At 59.6% G+C, this 16,190-nt stretch overlaps 7 protein-coding genes across 7 annotated transcripts in view; 4 read left to right on the top strand and 3 right to left on the bottom strand.

The window, feature by feature from the left end:
- Window positions 1–706: 706 nt before the first annotated feature.
- Window positions 707–4,423, top strand: GGTG_06240 (vitamin H transporter 1/biotin symporter vht1). The gene is made up of 4 exons (XM_009224056.1): window positions 707–1,045; window positions 1,125–1,150; window positions 1,232–1,517; window positions 1,576–4,423. Exons 1-4 carry the CDS (start codon window positions 882–884, stop codon window positions 2,735–2,737), a joined length of 1,638 nt encoding a protein of 545 aa, XP_009222320.1. The 5' UTR covers window positions 707–881; the 3' UTR covers window positions 2,738–4,423.
- GGTG_06241 (hypothetical protein) lies at window positions 3,640–4,706 on the bottom strand (the record flags this gene model as incomplete). Its single annotated transcript, XM_009224057.1, has 2 exons — window positions 3,640–4,251; window positions 4,443–4,706. 2 exons carry the CDS (start codon window positions 4,704–4,706, stop codon window positions 3,640–3,642), a joined length of 876 nt encoding a protein of 291 aa, XP_009222321.1.
- Window positions 4,707–6,006: 1,300 nt separating this feature from the next.
- Window positions 6,007–8,298, top strand: GGTG_06242 (hypothetical protein). The gene is made up of 2 exons (XM_009224058.1): window positions 6,007–7,564; window positions 7,683–8,298. The coding sequence occupies exons 1-2, from the start codon at window positions 7,169–7,171 to the stop codon at window positions 7,935–7,937; spliced, it is 651 nt and encodes a 216-aa protein (XP_009222322.1). The 5' UTR covers window positions 6,007–7,168; the 3' UTR covers window positions 7,938–8,298.
- On the bottom strand, window positions 8,100–10,317 carry GGTG_06243 (ribosome biogenesis protein YTM1). Its single transcript, XM_009224059.1, has 2 exons — window positions 9,998–10,317; window positions 8,100–9,932 (listed from the first exon to the last, which is right to left on the bottom strand). The coding sequence occupies exons 1-2, from the start codon at window positions 10,101–10,103 to the stop codon at window positions 8,548–8,550; spliced, it is 1,491 nt and encodes a 496-aa protein (XP_009222323.1). The 5' UTR covers window positions 10,104–10,317; the 3' UTR covers window positions 8,100–8,547.
- A 134-nt stretch (window positions 10,318–10,451) lies between these two features.
- GGTG_06244 (DNA polymerase delta small subunit) lies at window positions 10,452–12,554 on the top strand. The gene is made up of 4 exons (XM_009224060.1): window positions 10,452–10,619; window positions 10,683–10,998; window positions 11,082–12,030; window positions 12,098–12,554. Exons 1-4 carry the CDS (start codon window positions 10,573–10,575, stop codon window positions 12,316–12,318), a joined length of 1,533 nt encoding a protein of 510 aa, XP_009222324.1. The 5' UTR covers window positions 10,452–10,572; the 3' UTR covers window positions 12,319–12,554.
- Window positions 12,555–13,118: 564 nt separating this feature from the next.
- On the top strand, window positions 13,119–15,350 carry GGTG_06245 (L-serine dehydratase). The gene is made up of 2 exons (XM_009224061.1): window positions 13,119–14,044; window positions 14,113–15,350. The coding sequence occupies exons 1-2, from the start codon at window positions 13,959–13,961 to the stop codon at window positions 15,092–15,094; spliced, it is 1,068 nt and encodes a 355-aa protein (XP_009222325.1). The 5' UTR covers window positions 13,119–13,958; the 3' UTR covers window positions 15,095–15,350.
- The window catches only part of GGTG_06246 (methionyl-tRNA synthetase), a 4,062-nt gene continuing 2,716 nt past the window's right edge, over window positions 14,845–16,190 (bottom strand). Inside the window, exon 5 of the mRNA XM_009224062.1 lies at window positions 14,845–16,102. The gene's annotated coding sequence lies outside the window, so the exon portion shown is untranslated. The remainder of the gene's footprint in view (window positions 16,103–16,190) is intronic.

Below are 16,190 nucleotides of genomic sequence, written 5' to 3' on the forward strand. Positions count from 1 at the left end.
ACATCCAAATGGGCCCGTTTGCCGAATTGTGGCCGCCTCAGAACGGGCTCGTTTGTTTTTGGGTCGCTCGTCAGATTGAGCAGAGATTGATCTGCTTGGCTCCAAATTTCTCACCGCAGATTTCTGTGACTGGAATCGAGCGAAGTGGCAGCCTAAGGCACTGAGGTTTGATTGATAGGTAGGCAGCCGTGTGACAAAATATGTGACCGGATAGTTGCGTTGCCATGGACAGCATTGTCTGCTGGCTAATCGTGAAATCTCCTACTGCTTTGATATGGCCCTATCTCAGACCATTCATTTTTCGTTCTGCTCTGGTGGTTATACCAATTTGTCTATGTCGTGATTGTTTGTGAATACTTGGCTGGGGAAAGCGTATATTCCAACACTGGGTTACCTGCCAGTTTCCACGCCCTGCTAGGGCCTGGAGACAATGACTCCAGCCGACAGGAACAGCCTTACATTCAGTTTAGGACTTTGGTCTCTCCAGCAATCCGTCTGCGCAATGCGCCGCTTAACCTTATCCTGCGCGGCTGAACACGATGGTTCGTGTTGTAATCAATGGTGTGAAGCTGTTACCTAACGATGGCTGAAGCGTGCCAAGCCCTGAAGGTGGCGCCCTCACGACCCACCTCGCCTGCCCGTGGGGGGGGTCACAACCTCCCAACAGATGGGTTGTAGGGGTGTGGTCAAAAGGACCATAGGGCCGGAAAAGTTTTCATCTGGGGCTTATTTCCCTCACCAAGGCAAATTACAACGACAGAGTTCCCAAGTCACGATATTCCCACACTGTTTTACCGTACATCGTCTCCAAGTTCAAACCCAAGCAGTAGGCGGCCTGAAAAGACTGGTAGCACGCTCTTCCATTACTCCGCGGTCGAAGTATGGCCCAAACTGCAGATCCTCCCCTGCCGGCGCTGCAGGCGGGCGATGTTAAGTCGCCTCCGACCGAGAACGTGGACCATGAGTCTTCGGACCTGGGCCAGCGCGAGAATGGCACTTCAGCCGCGGACGACTACGATACGGAAAGAGTCGAGAAAGTCTACCGGTATGGTGGCGCGGTTTTCTTTGAGCTGAGAGAATGAGACCAAATCTGGGAATAGTGTGTGGACTGACCTCCCCAAAAGAAAGCTGGACCGCCGTATCATCTCAGGTGTGTGGCTGGCCTCACAAGCTTCTACTATCTACCTAGACACTCCAGCCAGGAGCCCAAGCTGACACTGAACCGACGCAGCATTCTGGATTCTGTACTTCCTCTGCTCCGCCATTCGCTCCAACATCGGCATTGCCCAGACCATGAACGCGGCCCAGGGGCACGACCTGATGACGGTCTTGAAACTCACCCCTCGCGACACCTCAACCGCCCTCTCTCTTTTCTACGTGGCATATGTTATCTTTGACTGCCCTTCAAACTTGGTCATGAGCAAGCTCAGCCCGAGTGCCTGGATGGCTCGCATAGTGATCGCCGTCGGCGTCATCGGCGCCTGCTTCGCCGCCGTCCAGGATGCCTGGAGCGTTCAGTAGGGGCTGCCATTGTATCTGTGATGCTGTGCGACCAGGATCTGCTGACACGCACAGGCTTCTGCGCTTCCTCCTCGGCGTTGTCATCGCAGGAATGTGGCCCGGCATGGCCTACTACCTCACCCTCTTCTACCCGCCTTCGAGGACTGGCAAGCGCATTGGCCAGTATTTCACGGCGGCCCAGGTCTCGGCCGCTGTCGTTGGCCTCGTCTCGGCCGGATTCCAACAGATGGATGGGCTGGGTGGCCTTGTCGGATTTCGGTGGATGTTCCTCCTCTACGGCCTCTCAGCTGTGGTCCTGGGCATCACTCTTTTGTGGTGGCTGCCTGAGCGCCCGCTGCCCCCCGGTGAGAAGCGAGTCCGCAGCCGCTGGAGCAGATGGCTGCCTTTGGCCCCCGAGGCCCTGAAGGGCGAGGACGCCGTGGTCCACTACCAGGAGCTGAAGCGCGTGTACCACGCCCGGCCCTGGAATATGAAAGACCTGGGATACGTCCTGATTGACTGGCGCCTCTGGCCCCTGGTCATGATGTACTTTGGCGTCGTCGGTGTGGGCATCGGCACCCAGCTCTATGGCACCGTCATCATCTCAGGCATCAACCCCGCCTTCACGGGCGTCCAGCTCAGCCTCCTGTTTGCTCCCATCTGGATCATGGACCTGATCGCCATTCTCCTCGTGACGCCCATCTCGGACAGGTTCCACCACCTCCGCCCCTTCTTCTTCTCCGCCGCAACGGCGATCCAGATCGCCGGCCTGCTGGTCGTGACCTTTGCGCCGCTGTCCAACCCCTGGGCCCGGTACGGCGGCCTCCTCCTGGTCGGCTTCGGCCTAGGCCCCACGGTCCCCATCTGCATGACCTGGACCAACGAGATCTTCCAGCGGCGCCACGGCGAGGTCGGCGTGGCCGCCGCCTCGGCCCTGGTTTCGGGCCTGGGCAACCTGGGCAGCATCACCACCACCTACGCGCTCTACACCGGCTGGCCCGAGGACGCCGCGCCTGGCCCTCACCGCTACCGCAAGAGCAACCTCGTCATGATCGCCATCCTGGTCGTCAGCATCGCCAGCAGCTTCCTGATGAAGCTCCTTCTCCACATGTTTGGCAACGAGCCGAGCCACAGGATCGCCAACAGCGACGGCGGCGGCGAGGTGCAGGACGGCGCGGCCAGGCGCGAGCTCCAGCCGCGCGGCTTCGGGCGCATGTGGTGGAGCAAGCGATCCTAAGTGTCTCACTACGCAGGGCCTCTAGACCTGGGAGCATCCAACATGCTATCCTAGCCGACGATGCAGACCTTGCCATCTTTTTCTGAGCAGCTCAACCCGCCATCTGAAAATCTACCATCCGGTGTTGGGCGGTCATCCTATTCTTCTTCACCTTCTTTATCTACCATCTTATCTCTCCATCTTCATTACCGGTATCCTTCGTCAACCATCACCCCCCTACTCTCAGCTCGGTGTGCCGATCATCCGAGGATGAGCCATCGCTACGCCCCTCAGCAGTTGGCCCCTTCCCGACGGCGACAGTGCCGGTACGCCATCGCCGGGATCCAGCATCCAAGGCCAAGAGACGGCGGCCTCGCAGTCGACAATGCTAGCGCGCTATCGCCTCGGGCCGCCTATTGGTCGTGTTTCGTCTTTACTATTTTCTTTTTTCATGTCTTTGGCTTTATGATACCCCATCCGTGTTTGGATACGCTGTCTTTCGAGGTTTCTTCGCCCACTCGACAGCGAAAGTGCTCCTACGCCATTGCTGGGACGGCGTGTTTGTACCGAGGCCGGCACCACCGCGCGACAATGCTACTACGCTATCGCCGGGTCGGCCTCGTGGGAAAACGTCACCCCTTTCAGTCAGCTTTTGGAAAGTGAAGAAACTTGGAGTTGTATAAACAAATTCTTGATGCTATTGTCATCAAGGAAGGAGACTCTTGAGTGGCCGTCCATCTTTCTTTACACGGACGGCTTCTTTGGTGTGGACTGCTAGAGAAAGACAACATTCCGGGACACCAGCATTGTGGCTGAATGTCCTTTCGGGATCCAACGCAATCCGACCCGTTACTCCTCGCTCTGCTCGCCCGTGCTTTACTCATGTACAACACCCGTTCCTGCTTTGCTGCTGTTGACCAGTCCTACATCAAGATTGCCAGAGCGACGCCCAGAGTCCAGGGTCCCAACAGCGTGCCGCTCACCGGATTCGCGGCACCCGACGGTACCATGCGCGATAGCTCGTCAGCGAGGTGCTCCGGGTCCATCGGGTGAAGCAGCATGACGCAGGGGTTGTCGGTGGCGCTCCCCAGCACCACGTAGGACCGCGCGACGCGGTCGGCCGGCTCGACGTCTTCCATGCGCGGGCAGTTGCCGCTCTCGAGCCCGGCCGGGACGACTGGCAGGGTCGGCTCGCCGTCCGGGCTACTGCCGTGGCTTCCGCCGCCGCCGTCGTGCCCCGGTGAGAAGGCCAGGGCCCAGGAGGCCTCGACGGTGTCGCCGGTGACGCACGAGCCGGGCGTGGGGTCGGGCGGGGCGCGGACGAAGCGGACGATGGCGCATTGGTGGTACGAGTGGGTGTCGTTGATGTGCTGGTGGACCTGCACGACGGAGCTGAGGTCGAGCAGCGGCTCCTGCCCGATGACGCGCGTGATGCAGCACTCGCCCGCGCCCGTCTGGTTGACTAGCGGCGCGATGGCCTGCCAGCCCTGCTTGACGACGTTGATCTGGGACTGGGGGACGACGCGGAACTCCCACTGCGCGAAAAAAAAAAAAAAAAGGGTAGCACGGTTTTGTTGGTCAGTGAGGTCGTGTTGTTTGTCGGTATCCGATTTTGTTTGGGAGGTGCGGATGGTGTGTACTTTGTACGTCCGAGGTGAGGAAAAACGGTAGCCATGTGTGCGTGTGTGTGTGTGTGTGTGTGTGTGTGTGGTCGTCAAATACTCACGATGCTGGAGTGCTCGTGCGTGAACAGGGCCACGGGCGAGCCTTTGACGGGCCAGCGAAGCGGCTCCTGCTGCATAAGGCTCCGGTTGCCCGTGGAGCCAAAGCAAAGAGGCAGCTTGGTTGGATCGAGAAGAATGGGGGCGTTGTCTTTGGGGTCATGGTGGCGAGGCGCAAGAGCAGGCAGCGAGGCTTGAGCTGATGCTAGAGTGGTGAGCCAGGCCAGGCAGCCCAGCATGGCCGGCGCCATGGAGAGCTTGCAGTGCATGATGGAGACGGTGGTGACGTTACTGGTAGGAAACTGGTAGGAAGCTCTTGTGATGCGCAGAGGCGAGGGATGGAGGGTTGGAGAGTGATGCGGCAAAAAAAGTCAGGGCATGGAGAAACGAGGTAGGTTGCTCGGTCGATGCAGGTTTCTTGGGGGAGTAGGTCATCCAGGTGTATGGGACGATGGCCAAACAAAGTCTCCGGCTCCGGCAATAGTAATCAGAATCCTACCACCCAGTCCGCTCTGCAAGCTTGCCTTGTTCCGTTTTCCTATATAACTTCCTATTTCCCTCCTTATTATTGTGTATAGTTTTGGCTTTCTCTTCAAATCTGCTTTTTTAATAATTAACCGCCCAAGGTCGTGGCTTATCCCCAAGTAACGTTGGATATATGTGTGGCTGAGGACAAAATGAAAGCAATGCCATCCATATAATCACCATGGTAGTGGTTGAACCTGCCAAAGCATAGGAGCGAGGCGCGCCAGTGCCCATATCAAACCGACCCGGAGCGTTACTTCCAACAAGCTCCCGCGGCAAACGGAATGGTCGAGTGGTAGAGAAATCTCCCCTTCTTCCATGCGTGAGGCATAGTACACCCAAGTCGTGAGTTCGAGTACGAGTGTTGTCAGGTGTCCCTTTGGGGTATAAAGTTCCTGGTAGTAAAGGGCACTCGGTTGAAAGATGCTGAGCTTCGAAGCAAAACCCAACTAGGGTTTTCGTAACCCGGTCCTCGCAAGGCGATCGGGCGAGCTTTTTGGTCCTTATATCGTTTTTATGCATTTCTTTTCTTTTCCATTTGTGTGGGTGGTGGCGCGTATCTACCCACTCACTCCTCTCAGCAAACCACACCCATTTTTGTTCCTGGACTTAGCTTGACGAGAATTATGCTGTATTGTGCGTGGTGTTGTTAGCGGCAGATGAGGCTGCTCCTGGTTGCCATGTCGATTATAAACTACACTCCACCGCTACCAGTGCCGGAATCAACCTTGTTCCAACGACAAGGCTAACATAAATGGTGGGTGATGTTGATCCACCAACGATGCGTGGTCAGCTAGCCCTCAACGCCGACGCATTACGTAACCAGCGTGCCCCAAGAATGGTCAGCCAGACACGGACGGAGAAAAAAAAACCACTTGTTTCTCTTTGATGCATGGGCCAGCCACACAGCCAATAATGAAGCAGGGATCTGTGGTATTGACTGGGGCAGCTGGCCAAGCATCAGCGATCCGGCCAGAACGGGCGATCTAGACTGGCCCAATCCCACCCCTTTGTCGCACCGGGCCTGCCGGCCGGGTCTTACAGCGCTGAAATGGGGAGGACGCGGAGAGGCTACGCAGCATCGCGTGCCGTCGAGACACGCTGCCCGGGCATTGCAATCTCGATGCGAGACAACCGCCTGTCTGTCTGTGTGCGTTGGCTGCGGCTGCAGGCCCTTTTGGCTAGCCGTGAGTGCAGCCCTCGGGTGTCGCGTCACAAAAGGCCGCTTATGAATCGAGCAGCCTGAAGAAAAAAATCGCTCTCCCGCCAGTCGAGACCCAGGCGGGCTCTTTCCACTTCGTGCTCTCCACACACGGGCCATTGAGAGCCAGCGGCCAGCCGTTCGTTCCAGCCCTGCTGCCGCCTGCTCTGGGGTTCTGAGGCATCCTGTCGCATCGCCACTGGTGGATCGTGGATTGAAATCCGCCCACGGTGATTTCTTTCCGCGTCGCCGGTGCCAGGCGCTCCAGCCCACACCTTCCCTTGCCCCTTCCTCCCTTTTCTTTATCTCAAATGCGACTGCCGCCATTGAAACCACGCAATTGCCCTGCCTGAACCGCCCGCCGCATCGCTCCTGCCCTCCGCCCCCGTCCGCCCTGCCAGCGCCCATCACAGGTAGCAGCCACATGGAGCGGAGCGCCTTCTCTTTCCACCAGACTGCCGCGGACAGCGTCGGCCTCCCCAACAAACGCCTCGAGTCGAGCTTCCATTGACCCCGACCCGACTGGATATGCCTCAATCTGCCTCTCCATCCTGCCCCGCCGCCTACCGGCAGTTTCTCGCGAGTGAGAGTTGCAGTCCTTCGACAACCTAGGTCCAGGTCTCCGCAGCTCTCGGCCAACGGCGCCTCATCTGGACGCTGCAAGCTCGACTCAGCTCAGCGCACCTAGGTGTAGCTACCTCGGCCAAACCGCACCATCTTCCGCCTCTCCGACCACACTGTCAGTCAGCCAGCCCGAGGCGAGCTCAGCTCTCCAGCCCGCTTTCTTGATTCGGCGCCGGCAGCCATCGCCAAGCCGTTACCTGGGTTTGGCTGTTTCTGATCCCGCTATACCTCCACCGCCAGCCCTACTTGTCTCCGAATCGCCTACCCGCTTGACCCCACGTGTTTGGCCATCGCCAACTGCCATCTGCCAATCTGCCTTACCCACCTATCTACCGACCGAGCCCCGGTATTCACCCGTCCCGTGCCCATTGAGCTGGAATAATGCTCGTCTCGGCACTCCTCGCCACTGCCCTGGCCGCCAGCCCGGGCATGGCTCACTTCCTGCTGCGCCTGCCCCCTTCGATGGGGTACCTGCTTGACTCCACGGGTGTCGCACCCTGCGGCGGCTTTACGTTTCACGGAAACATCAGCGGTAACAACTATCCAGTCAAGGGATACCCCTTTGCCGCCACCTCGACGGTCCACAACGTCACGTATACTGTCAAGATCCGCCTCCTCAAGGAGCCCCCGGATGTCTTCCATGATATCCTGCCGCCTCTGTTCGTCGACCACTACGGCACATTCTGCATCCCTTCGGTTCCTGTCAACCGCTCGTGGGTCAACGAGCCTGCCGAGTATCACGTCATCTCCAACGACGTTACCTCGACCACATACCAGGTATGTGTGCTACCTCCCGCCCCCCTGTGCCCTACTTGACACAGTTCCCATCTGCAAGACGCGGCCACCGCCCCTACAGTGTTGAAATGCTCACCTCGTCCCCTTTGCCTGTATGCAGTGTTCTGTCATCCGGTTCACCGACCAGGAGGCTTTCAATGCCAGCACGCGCCCTGTGTGCAGGAACACGACCAATGTGAATGGAACGCTTCAGCCCTGGGGTTCTGACATCACCACCAGCCCGACGGCGAACACGGCCTCGGCGACTCCCACGCCCACTGAGGCCGTTGGAAGCCGCCACATAGGCTCCAAGCTTGACCCTTGGCTGTCTGCTAGTCTCTCCATCGCCATTAGTGCTTTCCCCTTCCTTCTCTAAGGCGTCAGGCCGCCACCTGTTCTTACAAAATGCTTTTTAATGTGCGGGTTATTTTGGGATTTTATTGTTATTTGCAGGCGATACCCCTATTCAAGCTGCGGAGTCATGGCGTGGGTTACTGTATTGGTGGGAACCCTGTCGGGGTCAAATGCAATCTGGCAACGGGAAAGATCTTTTTGGACGATGGTCATCATGATGGAGGAAACGGACAGATACACAAAGGTGGTCCTTGCTTATGGGTGCAACGGGACACCATGAAGGGTCTACTTGCATCACGACTATCACTATGCACCACTTTGTAATGGTAGCTACCTAGATCGCTTACCTCTCAGAGAGACAACAACATGCAACATTTTGGTCATCACTGCGGCCTTTGGTGCCATGCTTTTCCTTTTATGAGGCCAAGATGGACCTCGGCCTAGACACCAATGCATGACATCAATCATGTCGTTTCCTAACTGTGTTGTAGATCAATGCTACGGCGGTGCCAAGCGTCATCAAACCAAAGGGGTATATGCAGTTTTGCTACAGCCAGACAAGATCTAACCCGAACATTGTACCCGACGGAGCCCCCAGTCCGTACCACTCCTCACACCGAGGACTGGCAGGGTCAAGACGTGGCCGCTATGATGTCGCTCCCCTTATTTATCTGCACCCTCTTGTCCTCGCCTCCGCTGACGATGCCCCAGGTCCTGTCCCAGGAGACGCCAAAGACCTTGACGCCGTCGCCGGCGACGGGCCTCTTCTTGCCTGCGAGGGACTCGCGCTCGATGACGTAGACGGGTTCGCCGACGCTGCCGCCGGCTAGCAGGCCGGCCTCGGCGTCCTTTGCGGTGGCGGGGCGGACGCTGCGCAGGTCCCAGACGCGGCAGGTGCCGTCATAGGAGCCCGTGACGAGCGAGTGCGAGTTGTCGGGCGAGGGGCCCAGGCACGAGACGACGTTGACGTGGCCGCGCAGCGTCATGACCGACGTGGTGCGCGCGCCGTCCTCGCGCGGGTCAATGAGGGTGACGTTGCGGGAGGCGGTGCCAGCGGCGACGAGCGGGGTAGAGCCGCTGCCGGCGGCGGCGGCGGGGAGCAGGCAGGCCGACATGAGGGCGCTCGAGGCCGTCACGGTGCTGACGACGCGGCTCGACGTCAGGTCGAGGACCTTGAGGGTGTGGTCCTGCGAGACGCTGTAGGCGGCCGTGGGGTCGGCCGGATCGAGCAGGGCGGCGCTGACGGGGCGCGAGTGCACGGGCATGAGCGACAGGGCGCCGCGCTGGGCGGCGGTGGCGGCGCCGGCCGAGGAGGCCTTCCTGCGCTTGGTCGCGTACGTCTGCGGCAGCAGGGCGGCGGGGGCCTCGGGCGCCAACTTCTTGGACGTGGTCCAGAGCCCGACGGAGCCGTCGGCGCAGCCCGTCAGCACGCGGCGGGCGGCGCCGTCTACGTCGACGGCCTCGACGGTGCCGCGGTGGCCGTACAGCTCCAGGGCCAGCTTGAGCTCGCCCGACAGCCGGTCGGCCGTCTCGGCGTAGTCCCAGATCCGCACCGTCCTGTCCAGGCCCGCGGCGGCGATCTTGGACGGGCCCAGGAAGCGGGCGGCCTTGAGGCCGCAGAGCGGGCCCCGGTTGACCAGCGGCGACGTGGCCATGACCTGGCCCGAGCCGTCCCATATCCTCAGGAGGCCATCGTACGAGGCCGAGAGTATGCGGTCCTGGCCCGGGGCGTAGCCGGCGCCGGCCCAGGCGGCGGCGCGTGAGGACTCGGAGAGCACGTCGACGGCGCTGACCCAGTCCTCGTGCTCGAAGCTGGCCTGGTACACGGGCGGGACCAGGCTGCGGACGTACTGTAGCGTGAGCGTCTTCTCGAACGGCAGGCCGTTTTCTCGCAGGTAGTCCTCGATCGTGGACCTCAGGAACGTGCCGTTGACCAGGAAGTCGAAGGGTATGGGCGTCGGCGTGTCGAGCATGGACTCGGAGTTGACGATTCGGGAAAGGCCATATCTGCGGATATCTGAGGGCAACTGTATGAGTAGGGCTCGCTTCGGATGAGACTGGGAAGCGGGCGGGGCTGGTCACCTGCTGGGACGAGGAGGAGCTGTTTTGACTCTGGGAGCTCAAGGCCCGACTCTGTGGTGGTGAAGAGAACCTTGACGGTCGCTTCAGCCTGCGCCGGAGCCTCCATTGTGGCTGGAGAGCTGGCTCTGGCGGGCAATTGGGAAGAGAGACGGAGACTAAAAGCGCCGGTTAAGTGAGAGTGTCCTCGGGTGGTAGTGAGTCCTTTATTTAGGTGTGGTGATTTAGTGACATGCAGAGATTAGTGTATGCGGACGGATTACCAAGAGTTCGCCCGCCGCGATGCTCCAGAATTTTTTTTTTTTGCTCCCTTCTCAGCCTTGTCGAGCCTTACCCCACGGTCGCAATGCGCAGCGAATGGATAGAAGACGATATGACCTTCCCCTGTCGTGGCGAGTGGCATGTGGGTTTATTATATGGGTCGCTTTCCAGCCACCAAGGCCCCTCCCACCTGCATGCCCGACCTAAAAGTTCGCGTTCTCGTAGCTTCCCAACGCGTCGTGGACTCCCGCACTCATTCCTTGGCTCGTCGAGTGTGAGAAGGCGTGAGAACCGCAGCATGTTCTCGATTGCCCACCATGGTCAAACTTGAAGATGTAGCAGGCATTTTGCTGCAAAAGCCGTCGTAAGCATCCAACCTTCGTCGCAACCGTTATCTGGCCGCCAACCGACTGACCCACACTTTTAGGGATGAGCCGCCGGCACAGGCAGCGCTCGAGAGGCTTTTGTCCAGCTACAAGCCGCTGGATTCATTCGTCCTGCCCAAGAACAGGCAGTACAAGCAGCAGTATGGCGACATGTACTTTCTCAGGCTTACCATGGTCAGGCCCGCCGTTGAGCAGGTGGCCTCTGCTGCCTTTGGGGACGTCATCATTGGGGGTGAGCCCGCCCAAAAGGTCGAGCGTGTTCTGGATGTGAGACAGGGAGAGCTCTGCTGGGTCACGGGCACCGTTTATATGGATATGCCGTTGAAGCCCAACATTCTGGAGGACGTGGCCAAAGATGTGAGTTTGATTTCACCACGTGAAACGACCCTCGCCTGAAGGTATGCGCTGCTGACGTTTTTTCGTTTTCCCCATAATAACAGCGCTGGATATCTGCCCCGCCAACGGCCCAGAAGTACATTTCCGAGGATGGGCAGGATTCCATCATGCTCGAGGACGACTCTGGTCGGGTGCGGCTGGTTGGCGACGTTCTAGAGGGGGCGATCCTCGTCACCGGCTGTATCATCGCCGTCATGGGTACCGAAAACGCCGATGGAGATTTTGAGGTTATCGACGTGAGATATCCTGATCTCGCACCCCAGCCTGATCGCTGGGCGCTGTCAAACCCTCCGACTGCCAATGGTAAATCCAAAGCAACGAAGAAGGAAGCTAGCGAAGATATCGATATGGAGGGCAGCTCCGCGCCCCGTGGAAGCCAGGGGAAGATTGCGATTGTCTCAGGTCTCAACTTCTCAGGCACCGACACGTCGTACGCGCTGGAGTTAAACCTGCTCTTAGAGTATCTCCTTGGCGAGGTTCTCGACCCAGCCGCGCAGGGCGAGCTCTCTCATATCAGCCGTCTCATCATCGCAGGGAACTCGATTGCGCCCGAGGACGCCAGCAAGTCCATATCTACCGAGGGCGAGGATAAAAAGGCACACAGGAAGTACGGCTACGACAGCAGCGCGTACAACCCGGTTCCGTCGCAGTTGCTAGACAGTTTCCTGTCAGAGCTGCTGCCTAGCATGCCCATCACCATTATGCCCGGCCAGCACGATCCGGCAAACGCGAGCTTGCCCCAGCAGCCAGTGCACCCAGCCATGTATGACAAATCGAGGGCCTTCATCGCAGCTCCTGGGGGCGCCGACCCGGGCTGGCTGGACTCGGTGACAAACCCATGGGAGGGGGAAGTGGATGGATGGAGATTTCTCGGTGCCAGCGGGCAGAACGTCGACGATGTTTTCAAGTATGTATCGAGCGACGACCGGCTCGGCATGATGGAACTCATGTGTCGCTGGCGCTGCACGGCTCCGACGGCACCTGACACCCTTTGTAAGTTCATACCCCCATGGAGCATGCATACAGCCATTCCTATTTCGCCCGCTGACCGTTTCTGTAGGGAGCTACCCCTTCCAGGACAACGACCCATTTATCATGAACCAGTGCCCCCATCTCTACTTTGTTGGGTCACAGCCAGAGTTCGGGACCAAAACTATAACAGGACCGGAAGGCCAGTCGGTGAGACTAGTGACAGTCCCGACCTTCTCCAAGTCCAGAGAAATTGTGTTGGTGGATACGGAGACGCTAGATATCACCCTGGTCAAGATCTCGGCCTCGTGACCCGACATGGAAGACACCAATGCCCGTCTCCCTCATTAGATTTCAGGCCGGGGCTTCTGCTACTATTACTATCGCCATGCCTATCCCTTTGATACCCTAGACCATGCTGCTGTTGAGTCTTGCCTGACGATGACACGACCCTGATAATCAACCTAGATACATGAGCATATTGTGTATTCGATGCAGTCGGTGTAGAACAAAATTGAGACGATGTTGGTCCCCCAACCGTTACGAACCAAGTGCCGAAGAGCCAGGGGTGGACAGGCTTCCCCACACTGCCCCAAAGCTGGACTGGAGCTGAGCTCGGGGGTTCGGACACGAAACCATGAGGCGCTATGCGGTCCGGGGGAAAGCTTGCTTCCAGCCGCAAGATAACCTTACGGGAAACGGCAGCCCCTGGCATGGATCCAGGGGCACGCGGTGCCTGGATTGATGCCGGCTCTAGCTTCCCACGGGGCATCACCAGCCTTCGCCGCCCTGCCAAAAGCCGTATCCTACGGAGAAGTTTAAGGCCCAAGAGACCCACAAGCCCACAGGCCCACAGGCCCACAGGGCTGCCCGTTTTTAGGTTTTCCGTCGGGCCGCCAAGGACGACTTTCCCGTTCACACGGCCAATCTCTAAGCAATTCCAGCGCAGCGATAAGCGGCCCAAATCTTTGAGAGGCTGGCCTCGGACTTTTCCCGCACTCGGCTCATGGCATTCGTCACTCGAGGGGGCCCGAAGAGGGGCCAAGGAAATCTCGCCCTCGCCTCCCCGCAGAATTACATGCACGCCCTGCGCAAGACACAGGCAGCAGAATGGCGCGCCCTTTGGAAGTTACACGCTGCGCGCGCCGCACACAAAATGGACCACACTTGAGCAGACACGCCCCCTAGGTCCTGCCATCTCAATGCCATCCCTGCTCTCTCCAATGCTCCCGTCAAATTCTAGAACCCCGGTTTATTTTCTTGGACGGCATACATGGATGGGGTTTCCCGCGGCCAGCTCGGTCATGGGAGAAGGTGGGAATCCCCTTAGGTAATTATACGCATCACCGGACCCGGTTTGTTTCTTTTATGAAATGAGAATGCCTTTTTGCGTCCGACGGGCTCGGAAGAAAAAAAAGTATCATCTCGTCTACGTGCGGTGTGCTCTCAAGTGAGCCGGCCAAGAAAAGGAGGCGGCCCAACCTGGAGCCGTCCAAGTGGGCTTGCGGAAAGGTTGCCCAGGTGGTCGGTCAGTTGGCCGGCGAGATATCTCCATCCGTGGCGGCATGTTACGGATATCTTGGCTGGTCGGCGGGTACGTACCTGACGGACGGGTCGCTATCTCACCCGCCACTTTCTTGCTTTCTTATTTTTTATTATCTCTTGACCGCTCGCTGCCCTGGCACAAGGTTCCAGATAGGATAATTGGGAATCCCCTGTCAAAGATTGTCCAAGATATAAAACCCGGTTGGCCCGACCGCCAGTCATCAACTCTTTACGCCGCTTATCGGTCCCTTCTTTTCAACACACCAACCTACTCCCCTTGACTGGCTCTTGTTATCTATCCCTCGCCTTCACGCACTCGGTCACGCCCTGGCTCACAGAGAAACGGCACTTGCACTCCAGCTATTGAGCCCTGTTTCGGTTCTCGCCGTCATCATCCTAGTATAGCAATGGGTTCCTACTCAGTTGAAACCCCGAAGCCCTGGATCGAGACCCCGTGTCTCTATTCAGGGCCGCTATCTCGCGCGGCTGGATGGTCAGTACCGAATCTATACAGACAATGACACCATATATCATGTCATGCTGACAGGTGGACACAAACAGCAACATCTATCTCAAGCTAGACAACCTTCAGCCGTCAGGCTCGTTCAAGTCCAGGGGCATCGGCTACATGATGCAGCGGGCGGCCGAGGCTTCCCCCACAGGCAACATCCACTTCTACTGCTCGTCGGGCGGCAACGCCGGGCTCGCCTGTGCCACCTCGGCCGCCACGATGGGGTGCCGGGCCACCATCGTAGTACCCACGCTGGCGCCGGCGCACATGGCGGAGAAGCTGCGGGGGCTGGGGGCGACGGTGGTACAGACGGGCAGCAACTTCGCCGAGGCGGACGCGTTCCTCAAGCGGGAGCTGCTGGCGCACGACCCGCTCGGCGTCTACGTGTCGCCCTTTGACCACCCGGACATCTGGGCCGGGGCCGAGACGCTCGCCGACGAGATCTCGGCGCAGATGAGGCGGGCGGGGCCGGACGGCGGGCCCGTCGACGTGGACGCCATCGTGTGCAACGTCGGCGGCGGCGGCATGCTCGTCGGCATCCTCGACGGCATCGAGCGCGTCTGGCCCCAGGCCCCCGCGCCCCGCCCGCGCGTGCTGGCCGTCGAGACGCGCGGTGCCCACTCCCTCAACGCCAGCGTCGTCGCCGGCGAGCTCACCACCCTGCCCGCCGTGACGTCCATCGCCGTGTCGCTGGGCGCGCCCCGCGTCGCCGCCCGCGCCTACCAGCTCGTGCGGCAGCGGCAGGACGCGGACGCGGCCGCGGGGGCCCCGCCCCAGGTGGTGTCGGCCGTGGTGAGCGACGCCGAGGCCGTCATGGGGTCGGCGCGCTTCCTCGACGACGCCCGCCTGCTCGTCGAGGTGTCGTGCGGCGCCACCGTCTCGGTCGCGTACAACGGCGACCTGCGCAGGCACCTCGGCAAGGGGCTCGGCGACGCCGAGTGGGCCGCCCGCAACGTCGTGCTCATCGTCTGCGGCGGATCGCACACGACGCTTGACATGCTGCTCAAGTACAAGGCCCAGTTTGGTGTCTAAGTGGCACTCTTTTTTTCGTCTCGTCTTTCCTTTTTTTTTTTAACCCGACACTAGCGATAGAACTTTGGCAGACTGAGCAGTTGTTTTTGTTTTGGACCTTTTTTCCCACTTTATTTGTCCTTGGGTTTTGAGCAGAGCTTTTGGCGTTGGGGCGAATTCGCAAGGGGGTCTTGCAGAGAGCATGATTGGTATTCTAGTTTAGACATTAGATTCAAAATGACATGGACCAGATGTACTTGGCCTCATCCATCATGCATCACCCTCCGAACTCCGACGGTACTCGAGCTCCCGGTAGCCGGGCGGGGGAGGAGGCCCCCCCGCAGCCGCGGCGCCGTCGACGTCGCGCAGCACCATCTTGACCTCGCCAAAGTAGTTGACGGGCCCGACCTGCTCGAAGCCCAGGCGCCTGAAGAGCGCGATGCTGGCGCCGTTGTCGGCCTTGATCTTGGCCATGAAGAGCCTGAGCGACGATGATGATGATGCTGTTGTTTCGTCGATGGTAGTAGCGGCAGCAGCAGCAGCAGCAGCAGCAGAAGCCATGCCCGACGACGACGACGACGACCCCCGCAGGTGCTGCTGCTGCTGCAGCTCCCCCAGGATGCCGTCCAGGTTCCGCCGCACGTAGCGCAGCAGCGCCGCCACGGCCGCGCCGCCCACGCCTTTGCCCCGGTGCTGCGGCGCGGCGACCATGACGTCGATCTCGGCCACGTAGGCCGGCGGCGGCTTCTCCTCCGCTGCTACTGCTGCCTGCCCTTCGTCCTCGCGGCCGCCGTCATCCTCGTCGTCGTCGTCGTCGTAAGGGTAGAGGAACAGGTTGACGTCACCGACCATGCGCGCGGGCGCGTCGGCCTCGCCGGACCGCACGTGGCCGGCGGGTGCGGCGGTGGTGGTGGTGGTGGGCTGGCAGATGATAAAGGTGAGCTTGTCGTGCGAGGCCCGCCACGACGCCTGGTTCTCGTACTCGGCGTCGAGCGTGAGGCGGTCCGAGGCGGTGGCTTCTCGGATCGCCTGGGACATTTTTTTTTTCATGCAATCAGTCCTCTCTCCATAACTGCTACCCGGGGTCGGGGGGGGGGGGNGGGGGGGGGGTAGCGAG

The sequence above is a fragment of the Gaeumannomyces tritici genome, assembly GCF_000145635.1.
Source record: "Gaeumannomyces tritici R3-111a-1 unplaced genomic scaffold supercont2.3, whole genome shotgun sequence".
Classification (NCBI taxonomy): Eukaryota; Fungi; Ascomycota; class Sordariomycetes; order Magnaporthales; family Magnaporthaceae; genus Gaeumannomyces; species Gaeumannomyces tritici.

Bases quoted from the DNA above. Each gene is read 5' to 3' on its own strand.
- GGTG_06240 (XM_009224056.1), top strand. From the start codon at position 882: ATGGCCCAAACTGCAGATCCTCCCCTGCCGGCGCTGCAGGCGGGCGAT. The intron at 1,151-1,231 runs GTGTGTGGCTGG...GAACCGACGCAG, and splicing joins GGACCGCCGTATCATCTCAG to CATTCTGGATTCTGTACTTC. The intron at 1,518-1,575 runs GTAGGGGCTGCC...TGACACGCACAG, and splicing joins CAGGATGCCTGGAGCGTTCA to GCTTCTGCGCTTCCTCCTCG.
- GGTG_06242 (XM_009224058.1), top strand. From the start codon at position 7,169: ATGCTCGTCTCGGCACTCCTCGCCACTGCCCTGGCCGCCAGCCCGGGC. The intron at 7,565-7,682 runs GTATGTGTGCTA...GCCTGTATGCAG, and splicing joins TTACCTCGACCACATACCAG to TGTTCTGTCATCCGGTTCAC.
- GGTG_06243 (XM_009224059.1), bottom strand. From the start codon at position 10,103: ATGGAGGCTCCGGCGCAGGCTGAAGCGACCGTCAAGGTTCTCTTCACC. The intron at 9,933-9,997 runs GTGACCAGCCCC...AGTTGCCCTCAG, and splicing joins GCTCCTCCTCGTCCCAGCAG to ATATCCGCAGATATGGCCTT.
- GGTG_06244 (XM_009224060.1), top strand. From the start codon at position 10,573: ATGGTCAAACTTGAAGATGTAGCAGGCATTTTGCTGCAAAAGCCGTC. The intron at 10,620-10,682 runs GTAAGCATCCAA...CCACACTTTTAG, and splicing joins ATTTTGCTGCAAAAGCCGTC to GGATGAGCCGCCGGCACAGG. The intron at 10,999-11,081 runs GTGAGTTTGATT...CCATAATAACAG, and splicing joins TGGAGGACGTGGCCAAAGAT to CGCTGGATATCTGCCCCGCC.
- GGTG_06245 (XM_009224061.1), top strand. From the start codon at position 13,959: ATGGGTTCCTACTCAGTTGAAACCCCGAAGCCCTGGATCGAGACCCCG. The intron at 14,045-14,112 runs GTCAGTACCGAA...GGACACAAACAG, and splicing joins CTATCTCGCGCGGCTGGATG to CAACATCTATCTCAAGCTAG.